At 42.7% G+C, this 13,434-nt stretch overlaps 1 protein-coding gene across 2 annotated transcripts in view; it reads left to right on the top strand.

Moving 5' to 3' along the window:
* The first annotated feature begins 1,203 nt into the window (after positions 1 to 1,203).
* The window catches only part of OS9 (OS9 endoplasmic reticulum lectin), a 36,864-nt gene continuing 24,633 nt past the window's right edge, over positions 1,204 to 13,434 (top strand). For both annotated transcript variants that reach the window (XM_075265647.1, XM_075265646.1), the window contains exons 1-7: positions 1,204 to 1,397; positions 6,471 to 6,647; positions 7,418 to 7,481; positions 8,367 to 8,443; positions 9,766 to 9,864; positions 11,182 to 11,383; positions 12,898 to 13,047. In XM_075265647.1, coding sequence (XP_075121748.1) covers positions 1,245 to 1,397; positions 6,471 to 6,647; positions 7,418 to 7,481; positions 8,367 to 8,443; positions 9,766 to 9,864; positions 11,182 to 11,383; positions 12,898 to 13,047 — 922 coding nt within the window. In that variant the 5' untranslated portion in view covers positions 1,204 to 1,244. The remainder of the gene's footprint in view (positions 1,398 to 6,470; positions 6,648 to 7,417; positions 7,482 to 8,366; positions 8,444 to 9,765; positions 9,865 to 11,181; positions 11,384 to 12,897; positions 13,048 to 13,434) is intronic.

The following is a 13,434-nucleotide window of genomic DNA, read 5'->3' as shown; positions in this document are numbered from 1 at the left end:
CCCCATGTACAAGATACATGAAGTATCACCAGACTACAGAACTGGCACCATTTCTTCTATCCATTGAACCTAGAAACAACCACAAAAAAAAAAAAAATTAAATTAAACACTTTTTTTCAGAATTCCATGTAACAACAGAGGCACACCCCCATTTCTCCCCTCTTGCTCACATGCAACCTTCACCCCCATTTTCCCCCTCTTGCTCACATACAACCTTCACCTCCATTTTCCCCCTCTTGTTCACATACAACCTTCACCCCCATGTCTCCCTCTTGCTCACACAGCAGCCTGCACCCCCATCTTGCTCACATACAGCCTTGACCCCCATCTCTCCCCTCTTGCTCACACAGCAGTCTGAACACCCATATGCCCATCTCACTCACACAGCAGCCTGCACCCCCATATCCCCCACACTGCAGCCTGCACCCTCATATCCCCATCTTGCTCACACACAGCCTTCACCCCCATGTCCCCATCTTGCTCACACAGCAGCCTTCACCCCCATGTCCCCATCTTGCTCACACAGCAGCCTTCACCCCCATTTCTCCCCTCTTGCTCACACAGCAGCCTGCACCCCCATATCCCTCTCTTGCTCACACAGCAGCCTGCACCCCCATATCCCCCACACAGCAGCCTGCACCCCCATATCCCCCACACAGAAGCCTGCACCCCCATATCCCCATCTTGCTCACATACAACCTTCATCCCCATTTCTCCCCTCTTGCTCACATACAGCCTTCACCCGCTTGTTCCCCCATTACTCGTGCATCAGTTCTCATTACCTTCCACCAGTCTCCGCTCGCTGCAGCCTCCTCTTGCTCTATTGCTGCACACTGTGTACAACCCAGACTAGCTCCGCCCAAACAAGGGCAATGGTTAAAGCGAAACATTCAAGTTGCTTCTTATTGGCTCACGTAATCATTCACTTTAGCCTATCAGCGCCTCAGTCTTGGAGAGTCAAAACAAGCCCACGCCGGCTCTCCGTCCGCCTATCAGGAGTGACAGAGTGGAGTGATTGACAGCACGCTCTACCAATGCACACACAGATTTTTGCGCGTGCACACTCTGTGGGCGGAGCATAGATAAGGAAATATTCAGCGAGAGGTTAACAGTGACAGACAGCGGTCTGGGCCAATGGGAGCTGCGCCTGTCAAGATTCGGGCCAGTCAGGATGAGGCAATTGGCAAGTGGGCGTGTCTGGGAGTTTAGAGGAAGGCGCATGCTGCTGAGCTAGGGGAGAGAAGATGGCGGTGTCTGGGGTTTTTGGTCCTATTATTGGAGTCTTATGGCTGCTGTCCGGAGTGACGTGGGCGTCTATAGGCTTCCTCAACTTGGAGGAACTGACGGAGATGAAGTACGGGATAGAAATCCTGTCGGAGCCGGTGATTAAAGGCCAGGTAATGCGGGGCAGGGGAGCGCCGGAGCAGCTGTCACTATCCTGTGGTGTCTCTGGAGATGATGCACTGTCTACTACACGTGTGTGCCCCCTGTTAGTAAGGGATCTGTGTGTGTGTGTGTGCGCCCCTGTTAGTAAGGGATCTCTGTGTGTGTGTGTGTGTGTGTGTGTGTGTGTGTGTGTGTGTGTGCCCCCTGTTAGTAAGGGATCTGTGTGTGTGTGCCCCCTGTTAGTAAGGGATCTGTGTGTGTGTGCCCCCTGTTAGTAAGGGATCTGTGTGTGTGTGCCCCCTGTTAGTAAGGGATCTGTCTGTGTGTGCCCCCTGTTAGTAAGGGATCTGTCTGTGTGTGCCCCCTGTTAGTAAGGGATCTGTCTGTGTGTGCCCCCTGTTAGTAAGGGATCTGTCTGTGTGTGCCCCCTGTTAGTAAGGGATCTGTGTGTGTGCCCCTGTTAGTAAGGGATCTGTGTGTGTGTGTGTGTGTGTGTGTGTGCCCCTGTTAGTAAGGGATCTGTGTGTGTGTGTGCCCCCTGTTAGTAAGGGATCTGTCTGTGTGTGCCCCCTGTTAGTAAGGGATCTGTCTGTGTGTGCCCCCTGTTAGTAAGGGATCTGTCTGTGTGTGCCCCCTGTTAGTAAGGGATCTGTCTGTGTGTGCCCCCTGTTAGTAAGGGATCTGTCTGTGTGTGCCCCCTGTTAGTAAGGGATCTGTCTGTGTGTGCCCCCTGTTAGTAAGGGATCTGTCTGTGTGTGCCCCCTGTTAGTAAGGGATCTGTCTGTGTGTGTGCCCCTGTTAGTAAGGGATCTGTGTGTGTGTGTGTGCCCCTGTTAGTAAGGGATCTGTGTGTGTGTGTGTGCCCCTGTTAGTAAGGGATCTGTGTGTGTGTGTGTGCCCCTGTTAGTAAGGGATCTGTGTCTGTGTGTGCCCCCTGTTAGTAAGGGATCTGTGTGTGTGTGTGCCCCCTGTTAGTAAGGGATCTGTGTGTGTGCGCGCGCCCCCTGTTAGTAAGGGATCTGTGTGTGTGTGCGCCCCCTGTTAGTAAGGGATCTGTCTGTGTGTGCGCCCCCTGTTAGTAAGGGATCTGTCTGTGTGTGCCCCCTGTTAGTAAGAGATCTGTGTGTGTGTGTGCCCCTGTTATTAAGGGAACTGTGTGTGTGTGTGCCCCTGTTATTAAGGGAACTGTGTGTGTGTGTCCCCCTGTTATTAAGGGAACTGTGTGTGTGTGTGCCCCTGTTAGTAAGGGATCTGCGTGTGTGTGCCCCCTGTTAGTAAGGGATCTGTGTGTGTGTGCCCCTGTTAGTAAGGGATCTGCGTGTGTGTGCCCCCTGTTAGTAAGGGATGTTTATAGTTGTGCCCCATCTAATGAGCTGTTTGGGTCTCTTGTCAAGGTATTTTCCTGACCCCAGATATCCTGTGAAAGGCTGTCGGAGCCGGGCTCTGGTGGCCACTGATTGCCGGAGCCGGGCTCTGGTGGCCACTGATTGCCGGAGCCGGGCTCTGGTGGCCACTGATTGCCGGAGCCGGGCTCTGGTGGCCACTGATTGCCGGAGCCGGGCTCTGGTGGCCACTGATTTCCGGAGCCGGGCTCTGGTGGCCACTGATTGGGGTTTCTACACACGTCTTGTGATATTGACAGACTGTAATAGCATAAGGCAGCTATGTTATTTTATAAGCAATGGGAAAAATTTCTTAAGAACGGTGTTTTGTACACCAGTCTTAATACAAGACCGTCTGGTGCTGAGACAGAGAAGTTTAAGAAGTGGCTGCAACGTCTTCATAAATCAGTCGGACGTCCTTGTGCCATTTGAGAAAACTACATTTCTTAGGAGCTGGAGTAGATTTCCATTATAACTTGTGTGAGTTATAAGGAATCTATCTCCAGCTTATGTCCTGCCCACATCTGCACAATGATGTATGGTCTGGGGTTTGTGGTGCACATTTGGCGTGAAACAGGGGGTCCTGGCAAATGTGTCCCACAGTACCATCCCTGTACACCAGTTTTCTGTCTTAGAGGGTTTGATGAATTTCCCTCCAATGTATCATATGCTGAGTGGGGGACTACATGTTTTCAGATACATTAGTGCCATTGACATATGGTAGGGATCTGGGTCCGTTTTGGAAGCCATGACACTGATGGATCTTGTCAGTGGATACTGCTGTATTAGTGTATAAAGGGCTGATGGAAGCTAAAGTCAGAAGCCCAGTGTAAATTGGTATTTAAATATGTGCACAAAACATAGTATGGAGCCATTCTGACAAGATATCTAAAGGAGCAGTTGACACTGGCACAGGTAAAGAGACGTACAGAACATATGGTACGGCCCTATAGTGTAGAGGGGCACAGCTAGTCACCCAGTCAGTGCCTGCACTTCATAATTACAAGGGTTTTACCATTGATATGACCATGATGATATTTTGTACCTTTCATGTTGTCTGCACTACCAGATGATATTGTATCCTGAAGTCATTGCACTTATTTTTATGTTTTCCACAATTGATGATTATATATATTTTATATACGTCCCAGTAGGACACAGTGGTATAAAATATGTCTCTTCTGTGTTTTACATGTTTAAGTATCTAAAATGACAAAAGGAAGTGCACAGTGCTATGCTTCAGGGAGAAAACAGATTGTAGCATATGGTTTCACTTCCCTTCTTTATACTAGTCGTGTGTGCTAAAATGGATGTACAGTATTTAATAAACAGGACCTGACTGTATTAATATATAGACAATGAAGCTTTGCTTAGTTTTAATTGTGATTCTCTTTCCTGTTTCACCACTCTAAAGCCAGTCATATACTGTATATGTATATACACACGTGGACAAAATTGTTGGTTCCCCTCATTTAATGAAAAAAAAACCCACAATGGTCACAGAAATAACTAGAATATGACGAGTAATATAAAAATCGAGAGTAGTTGATACCTTTTATGCAAAAGTAATAATAACCAAACTACATGTTGACAAGCCACAAAGCTTCTGGGAGAATGTCCTATGGACAGATGAAACAAAAATAGAACTTTTTGGCAAGGCACATCAGCAATATGTTCACAGACAGAAAAATGAAGCATATTTTGAAAAGAACACTGTCCCTACATTGAAACATGGAGGAGACTCTGTTATGTTCTGGGGCTGCTTTGCTGCATCTGGCACAGGGTGTCTTGAATCTGTGCAGGGTACAATGAAATCTCAAGACTATCAAGCGATTCTAGAGAGAAATGTGCTGCTCAGTGTCAGAAAGCTTGGTCTCAGTTGCAGTTCATAATGACCCAAAACACACAGCTAAAAACAGCTAAGAATGGCTAAGAGGAAATATTGGACTATTCTGAAGGGGCCTTCTATGAGCCCTGACCTAAATCCTATTGAGCATCTTTGGAAGGAGCTGAAACATGTCATCTGGAAAAGGCCCCTTCATACCCGAGATAACTGGAGCAGTTTGCTCATGAGGAGGGACCAAAATACCTGCTGAAAGGTGCAGAAGTCTCATTGACAGTTATAGGAATCGTGTGATTGTAGTGATTGCCTCAAAAGGTTGTGCAACAAAATATAAAGTTATAGGATCCATCATTTCTGTCCAGGCCTGTTTCATGAGTTTTTTATTTTTTATTTTTTTTAATTCTGTTGCAGCGAAAAACAATGTCTGACTTTCATTTGTACATTTTCATAGATTTTTTTAAATTTATTATCTTTGTCCGATTCAAGTTATTTCTGTGACCATTGTGGGTTTTTCTTTCATTAAACGAGGGGAACCAACAATTTTGTCTACGTGTGTATTGAGATAGATAGATGGATATATCTATTTGTAGGCCATAGTTCACACATTCAGTATTGTATACAGAAATCTAAGTGAAATGTATTGAGAAGACCTGCAATCTGTATCAGTAGTGACAGATCCTGTAGGGAAACAGTGATGACTCGCCAACAAAGATTTGCCTCATAGGGCAGATCTGTGGCGCATCAGACAGCCAAAATCTGGGCTCCGATCTCTTGGTCATGTGACTTTCTAGATCTTGGAATTCATCCAGTTATGTTGTAGTCAGTGCAGTGTTTATAGAGGATGGGTGCACTTAGGATATGTCATGGGCACTTGAGTTCATGTGTATACACCAGTGGAGTGCCAAGTTCGTTGGACAGGTGCCATATCTGTCATACGTGACTGGAGTTTGCATTGTTGGGGTTTTTCTTGTTTGCTTTTATCTTTTACAAACGGTCTCATTTTTCTTCACGGGCTAGACTTCTCCAGAAATAAAGCTGGCAATGCGTATAATAAAATATTCACATCTGCGCTGGAGTCTCTGCTGAAAATTGGCAAAAGAAGGAGTCCGGCGTGGAGGACTTTTCCTCTGCAGGTTTCAGTTTCTAGAGGACGTTTCATTGATATGCGGTATTATATACCGCTGGAAAGCCAACAGTGCAGTGAATTCAGTGCAAGGTCTGCATGTGCTTCAGGACATGAAGGGTCCTTTTTAAGCTATAGTCACTTGAACATTGCAAAAAAAAAAAGTAGTAGTAAATTGCGGATGCAATGGCCCATACTTTTCATGGCTGTTTCGCTTTTATGGGGCACCTGTCTTCACATATCACTCAGACTTGAGTTTATTCAGTGATTCATTAAATTTGGTAAAAATAGGACCTGATAGACCTTTAAAAATGGTTCATCAAAAAACTGACTTGGGAATAGCCCCATTGTAATCGGTGTGTTCTAAAAACCGCTGTGACATGTGAAGAGCGCCTTGCTTGGGCTGTTGAACTCTAAACCAAAATGGAAACCTGACTGACCCGCTTTATGTCAATTATATTTATTAGGATTCATTTCATGATCTGTCATCACTCCCGTGCATTTTCGCCAGCCTCTCCCTTCCTGACTCGCTTAGATTGACTCAATTGTATACAGAGGGAGAATCTATCAGGGAGCCGCCTAGTGGACACTTCTCTTTCCCAGCTCCTTTTGAATTTGGCTTTCTGACATCCTGCAATGTCTTGACAGGTTCCATTTAATGACAGAAGCCACAAGACTCATGTGAACAGAGCCTTATGGAGCTTTTTACATTTTAATTTTATTTTATATCTTTCAGAGCAAAGCTGACAATATTGTCACAATCGCCTCAAAATACAAGCAGAATTATGAGTGTAAGCTTCCCGCTATAGCTGTGAAATTTCATCAGGAGAAGGAAGATGATCCTCAGACCTACTCAGGGCTTGGAATATCAGAACTGCTGAAACCTATGGAGGCAGCGCCTTGTCTAACAAAGGTAAAGGATAGTCATAGCACTATAGGGCCACGTATGACTCCTTTTTTTTACCGTATATACTTGAGTACAAGCCGAATTTTCAAGCACAGTTTTTGTGCTGAAAAAGCCCCCCTCGGCTTATACTCGAGTCAAGCAAAAAAAAATAATTTTTTTTTCTTTGGGGATCTATGACCAGCCGCAATAGTAATGTATAGAATCTCCCATGAAATGGTGAAAAAAAAAAAAAGAAGCTTTAAAAAATATAATAAAAAAATAAAATAAATAAAAGTTCTAAATCCCTTCTTTCCCTAGAATACATATAAAAGTAGAAAATGACTGTGAAACACATACACATTAGGTATCCCTGTGTCTGACAGTGCCCAGTCTACTGAATATAGGATCTGCAGTGCTCCTGTTCCGTCAGGAAGGGGTTAATAGGAGCACTGCAGATACCCTGTATGCAGCCAGACTGAATTCCACGTGGGGGGGAAAAAAACCCCAGTCCTCAAGCTCAGGGAAGGGGCAGACAGACAACCAAAACACCTCCTCCCCTTTCCCAGCACCCAGCAACTACTGCACCCAAAAACCATTTTAATTTTTGAAATTTTCCAGTAGCTGCTGCATTTCCCCCCTCGGCTTATACTCGAGTCAATAAGTTTTCCTAGTTTTTTGTGGTAAAACTAGGGGCCTCGGCTTATATTCGGGTATATACGGTAATCCTCTTTATTGTATGTCTATACGAACTATAATGCTTAATGATCTACTATCAAGTCTAATCCTTTGTTTTTCAGACCAAAGACTGGTGGACTTATGAGTTCTGCTATGGAAAGCACATACAGCAGTACCACATTGAAGGTATATTGTCTAGTGTTACACAGCATATAATGTGTAACCTAAGTGGCAGTGGTCCCCTGGATGATTTGTAATACTTTCTTGGCATGTATCAGATATTATGTAGTAACCTCTTAAAAAAAAAAAAAAAAGCCTTATGTCACAGTAGACCTTAAAAGTGTGTCTACCATGACCAAAATCTCTTCTAAACCACTTATATGCTGTTGTAGAGGCAGTTGGTGACATAAAAAACATTATTTTCCTTTGACAAGATGCAAAATTGTTACTAAGAAAATCTAATTTTAGTCCATATACAAATTAGATATTTGGTGCATTTGGGCAGCAACTTGTGTAAATGGAAAATGGTGTTTGTTTTTTTTTGTTTTTTTTTTGTTTTTTTTTTGTTTTTGGGGGGGTGTTTTTGAAAAGCAATACACAATGTAACGGTCTGCACAGTAACCTTTCTCAAGTGCATGCACAAGTCTATCTATCTATCTATCTATCTATCTATCTATCTATCTATCTATCTATCTCACACAAATCATTTGTTATCACATCCGATGGCCATGGCTGCATTCTAAAACTGTGGGTATGCCTTAGCCTGGAAATGGTCCTCTCATATGCCATATGTTATCCATTGTATGGCATTCTTTATACAGTTTGTGGGCAGTGGGAGAAATCCACGTGGTTGCTGTGATGTCTAAAATTATAAAATGTGTGTGTCTGAATATGTGTATATATAATAATATGTAATATTTACTTTATTTTTTTTAACATTAAAAATGTTCTCATTTGTATGATTATCACTGGTGACATGGGCACTTATTGTCAGTGAGTTCCCAGAGAAATTCTTTGAGTACATTAAAACGTTCATTGAGAATTTTGACATTGATTATTTTGTCCCTTCAGAATCTGAAGTAAAGGGAGATATACTGTATTTGGGCTACTATCAGTCCGAATTTGACTGGAATAATGAAACTGCAAAGGTGGGTTGCGTTTTGTATGCCTTACCCTTTATGTACTCCTATTAAGGCATCTTCACATGGTATTTTTCTCCATTTTGTACCTTCTCAACATCTCCATTATCATTTCTGCCACTACCTCTTCAAGTTGTTTTTTTCCTTCAGTGCATGCATGTGCAATTCCCACCAAACTTTCCTCTGTAGAGGATAGCCATCTGCTGGAATCAGCTGGTGCACTGTGCGTCATCTCACTAAAGGGAGGACAGCCCTTTTTTACCTTGTGAAAATGGGGTACAGGGTGGCACTTGACTTAAAATTAGTTCTGGTGCATGGTCACTGACGAACTGACCAACTCCCAAATAGAAACCATGTAAAAAATTACGTGACAGCACACCGATTTTTTTTTTTTCTGCTGAAAGTGTTTATTCACAATTCCTTGTAAGGTGCAACGTTAACATTTCGGGAACCCGTCCCTTCACGAGGCATTGGTCCAAGGACAGGTAGGCTAATCAGGTGATGTCATATGGTTGTATGGGAAGAACAATTGGTGCGTGCACTCCTCACCACCCACCAACGGAGTGCCGTCATGTAATTTTTCATTTATTTTTACACAGAGCCCATTTTTACTAAGACACAAAAAGAAGAAGAAAAGACTTGCAAAATACTATCTGAGATCATATAAAGGTTGCTTTAGCTGTTACCTGAAGCTTTTCACACAGATAATGAGGCTTTCCTGTAAGGATGTGCAGGCCAGCATCGGTAAAGCTGGCTATACACACTAGACTTTAGTTGACCCTAGTGGGCAGTTTTTGGACATTAGTATTTCTAAGGGCTCGTTCACATGGGGCAAAAGGGGGTGGCTTTTGATGCTGAATCCACCTCAGAATCCGCCCCCACACAATGGAGGTCTATGTAGACCGTTAGCTTCCTTTTTTTTCCGTGAGCAGTATGTTCCCGCTCACGAAAAAAAGAAGCAAGCTGCCCTTTCTTCAGGTGGATTTCGCGGCTGATTCAGCCGCAGTGTCCGCCTCACGGCAGCACCCTCGGGGCTAGGCCCATTCATTTGGGCCTACTCCGGAGCGGGAAGTCGCGATTGTTGGAGATCGCGGCAGGCACATTTTGGTCCTATGACCTTCATATTACTCTTCACCACTGACAAGCTTGTGCTTCTTTCATCCAGTTTCCTCATGCATTATCAGATAAGGAGCGCTGCTCTGTTTTGGGTGTGGTGATAAATTTATGGTATTTACAGCCATAACAATAAGAAATATAATTGAAGGGTATAACACATGTTGAAGATACTGACGATTTCTAACCGGAGATTTTATATGTTTTGTTCTATTAAGGCATCAAAACACCACAAACTAAAACGTTACCATAGCCAGATGTTTGTGAATGGCTCCAAATGTGACCTGAATGGCAAGTTCCGTGAGACAGAAGTCAGAGTAAGAACGTCATTTATATTGTGTTGTTTGTGTAATCTTCTCCCTGTTCAACTAACGCTCCTGTATGACATAATACATTCCGAAAAGTCTTAGCATTTGTATATGTGTCAATGCTATAGATATGTAATATTAAGGAGTGTTTATTCACAAGTATTTCCTTTCCACCAATAGTTTAGTCCCCTCATAAAAGCAATTATTAGATACTAATTTAAAGTGTATAAACCATCTTCATAAGAGAATAGTACAGGTTAATATAAGAAGCTATAATATCTTAAGGAGATCTGCTTTCTACACCACATATTAAGCTGCTGTCTTCCTCTTCTTCACTCACTGTTGTTTACATAGAGCTCTATTCACATATTGCGATCACACATAGAGCTCTATGGAGGAGAAGGAGGAGGCTGCTGCAAGTTGGTAAATTAATTTATTGCCTCATTCTGTGCACTGATAGCCTCTAATCTACAAAACTAGCGGTATTAAAAGTTGTAGCAGAGTGCAGCAGTAGTAATTATTTCAGTCTCTTTTCCAGCAGCCTCCTTTCCCTCCCCTCTTCTAATATATGGATAAGGAAACACATTTCATTAGTTTTGTATAACTGAGCACACTGGTCATGTTGGTGGTACTTGAGCTGTGTATTATTTAGAGAGCGCTGTGAATACTATAAAGTTAGATGTTAAAGAAATACATGACAAAATTTGCGGTGTTTTTGCTATACTGCCTCCCTCAAAAAATGTATTCAGTACATTGTATGTACCTGCTAAATTAAATAAGTCCTCGTAAAGCCACATTGAATTAATTGTAAAAAAGATAGCCCTGGGATGAACAGATGGCGCTAGTTATGAGCCAGAAACATTTAGTCATAAACTCAATCTACAAAAACAAAAAAATACTTTTTTGGGAGTATATTGCAATTTTAACATGATTGTTGGGATGGGGGGGAGGGTGTTAAGGTGATGGTGAAAAAGTATATGAGTACATATATTGGCATGCTGGAGGAAGCTGACAGGGAGTACATATAACCATGCAGATGTTAAGTAGAATGGTGTCGTATTGACTAGTTATTAGGAATGAGCGAGTACTACTCAATACTCGCGTGCACCCATAGGAATGAATGGACGCAGCAGGACGCAGGGGGTTAAGCGGCCGAGCGCCTGCAAAGTCTGCGTGCCGGCCGCTTCCGCTCATTCCTATGGGTGTGTGCTATTTGAAATGGCCGTTTCAAATAGTTTCTCACTCATCTCTACTAGTTATCTATCTGATGTTACCGGCTTTGGTACAATAGTTAGGTGATGTGTCATTATTTTGTTGTCATTGCAGTTTGTGTGTGAGGAAGGGTCGGGAGACTATATCGCCCGTGTGGATGAACCTCAGTCTTGCACTTATGTGCTAACCATTCACACCACTCGTATTTGCAATCATCCTTTCCTGCGTCCTCCATCCACTGGCACTCCGCAGCCAATAAGGTGCCATCCTGCTCTAAGCCCAGAGCAGTATGTAGAATATGTTAAAGCACAAGTGTGTAAGTATGATAATGTTTTTTTTTTTAAAAAAAGAAATTCTTAAGGGCTAGTTCACACGGGGCTATGGAACGTGTATTTTGGTCCTGATTTTGACGCAGAAAGCCGCATCAGAATATGACCAAAATGCTCCTGCTGACAGTTTCCAGCTCCGTAGTAGTCCCAAATGAATGGGCCTAGTCCAGAGGGTGCAGTCGCGAGGTGGAATCCGCCTGAAGAAAGGGCAGCTCACTTCTTTTTTCCATGAGTGGGCACAAACCGCTCAGGGAAAAAAGGACGATAGCGGTCTAGATAGACCTGTATTGTGAGGGGGATTTGGTGTCACAATCCACCCCCTTTTGCCCCGTGTGAACGAGCCCTAATTAATGTGCCCCCTGTATCTTTCTGGTATTGGTCCAGTGTTCCAGTTTCTAGTTCACTCCTCACTTCTGTAAATTGGCCACCAACTTTTGGATGGACCAGTCAAGAGCAAGGAACTTCTCAGACTACCTAAGTGTGGGTATAAGGCCGTGAACAAGCTGCATCCTGTTTCATTGTTTTGGTGTTTTTGTTTTTTTTCTCTTGTGCACCTGCAGGTTTTTCTGCGGACCCCTGGCAGCTTTCCATTTTTGCACTGCAATGGTTGAAATAAATGACATGCTGCAGCTTAAAACCTACATCTTTGTGTGGGTTTGACTTGCAGTATAATGATGAGATTTGTTTTAATGCTGCTTCTGGGATCACAGTAGGTTAAGTATTGGCAGGTGTTCAGTGGGTAACCTGCTTCGACCACTGCCCATTTGGTCCTGACCTAACGGAGGTGTGTGTGTGTTTTTTTTGTTTTGTTTTTTTTTTAAATATAGGGCTCACAATGGCCATTATTTTTCCTATCAGTATGTCTTTGTAGTATGGAAGGAAATCCACGCAAACATGGGGAGAACATACAAACTCCTTACAGATGTTGTTCCTGGCAGGATTCGATCCTAGAACTCCAGCGCTGCAAAGCTGCAGTGCTAACCACTAAGCCACTGTGTTGTCCTGATTAGGTTTCCATTTGTAACCTACAGGAACAGAAACCCAAACGCTGGTGTGAACCTAGCGTAAAATAAAATAGTCTCCTGCATACGTTATGGGAGCAAGAAGTAAGGGACAAATGGAAGACAGTAAGACAGGAGTGCTGCATCGGACAACACAGTGTGGAAACGCATAGATCTACGTAAGGGGTGTAGAAACAAAATTTAAACATTTCAATCAATTATGCTGCAAAATTGTGTTATTTTTTTCATTTTAGATCTATTGAAAGAAAATAATTGGCTGTGATGGTGGATGTTGACTTGTTTAAACTGTTATACTTACACAAATGTAAACTGAGAATGGTTTACCTTTTAAATCTCCTACGTATAACTTCAGTTTTTGACCCTATATTATTTTTCGGTATTGATTCAGAAATGTGTATTGTTAAAGCATAACCATTAGCTATGCTTTACTAACCCAGTGTCAGCATTGATATTACAGTTAGAAAATTACATCTTTACAGATGACACAAAACGTATAGTGGAGGAACTTTCTGAAGAATTGAAGACCCTCGATCTTAAAACTTTGGCACCCAAAAGTACAGGATCTCTTGATCAAGAAAAATCTCAGAAGACAACAGAAACCAAAAATGAGAATCAACAAGTGGAGACTGGTAGGTGGCTCTTTGAATGGAGAAACATTAATATTTGCACTCCCTGCACAGAATACCATTCTAGTAATGTAATGGCTTAGACATCTTGTATCATGTATATTTCACATGACTTTCTGACAGCAGCTTATATTCTGGCAAACAGGCATTTACAAAGTACCCCTTTGGGGACTAATAAATATTTTTTAAAAATAAAAAAAACCCAAAATTGGTATTGCTGCATTCAAAACTCACACACTTTTTTTTTTTTAATGCTTCATGGCAGTGAATACAATTTTTGTTCACTGTTTTGTTTTTAAAGGGAATTTTTGTTCATTCTGCCTCCCAAAATGAAAGGATAAAAAGTTATTTTTCCCAAAATGTTAAGTGAAAATAAAATCTCAGCCTGCA

The sequence above is a fragment of the Leptodactylus fuscus genome, chromosome 2 (genome assembly GCF_031893055.1).
Source record: "Leptodactylus fuscus isolate aLepFus1 chromosome 2, aLepFus1.hap2, whole genome shotgun sequence".
NCBI classification, from domain to species: domain Eukaryota; kingdom Metazoa; phylum Chordata; class Amphibia; order Anura; family Leptodactylidae; genus Leptodactylus; species Leptodactylus fuscus.
This window is presented reverse-complemented; position numbering and strand designations above follow the sequence as displayed.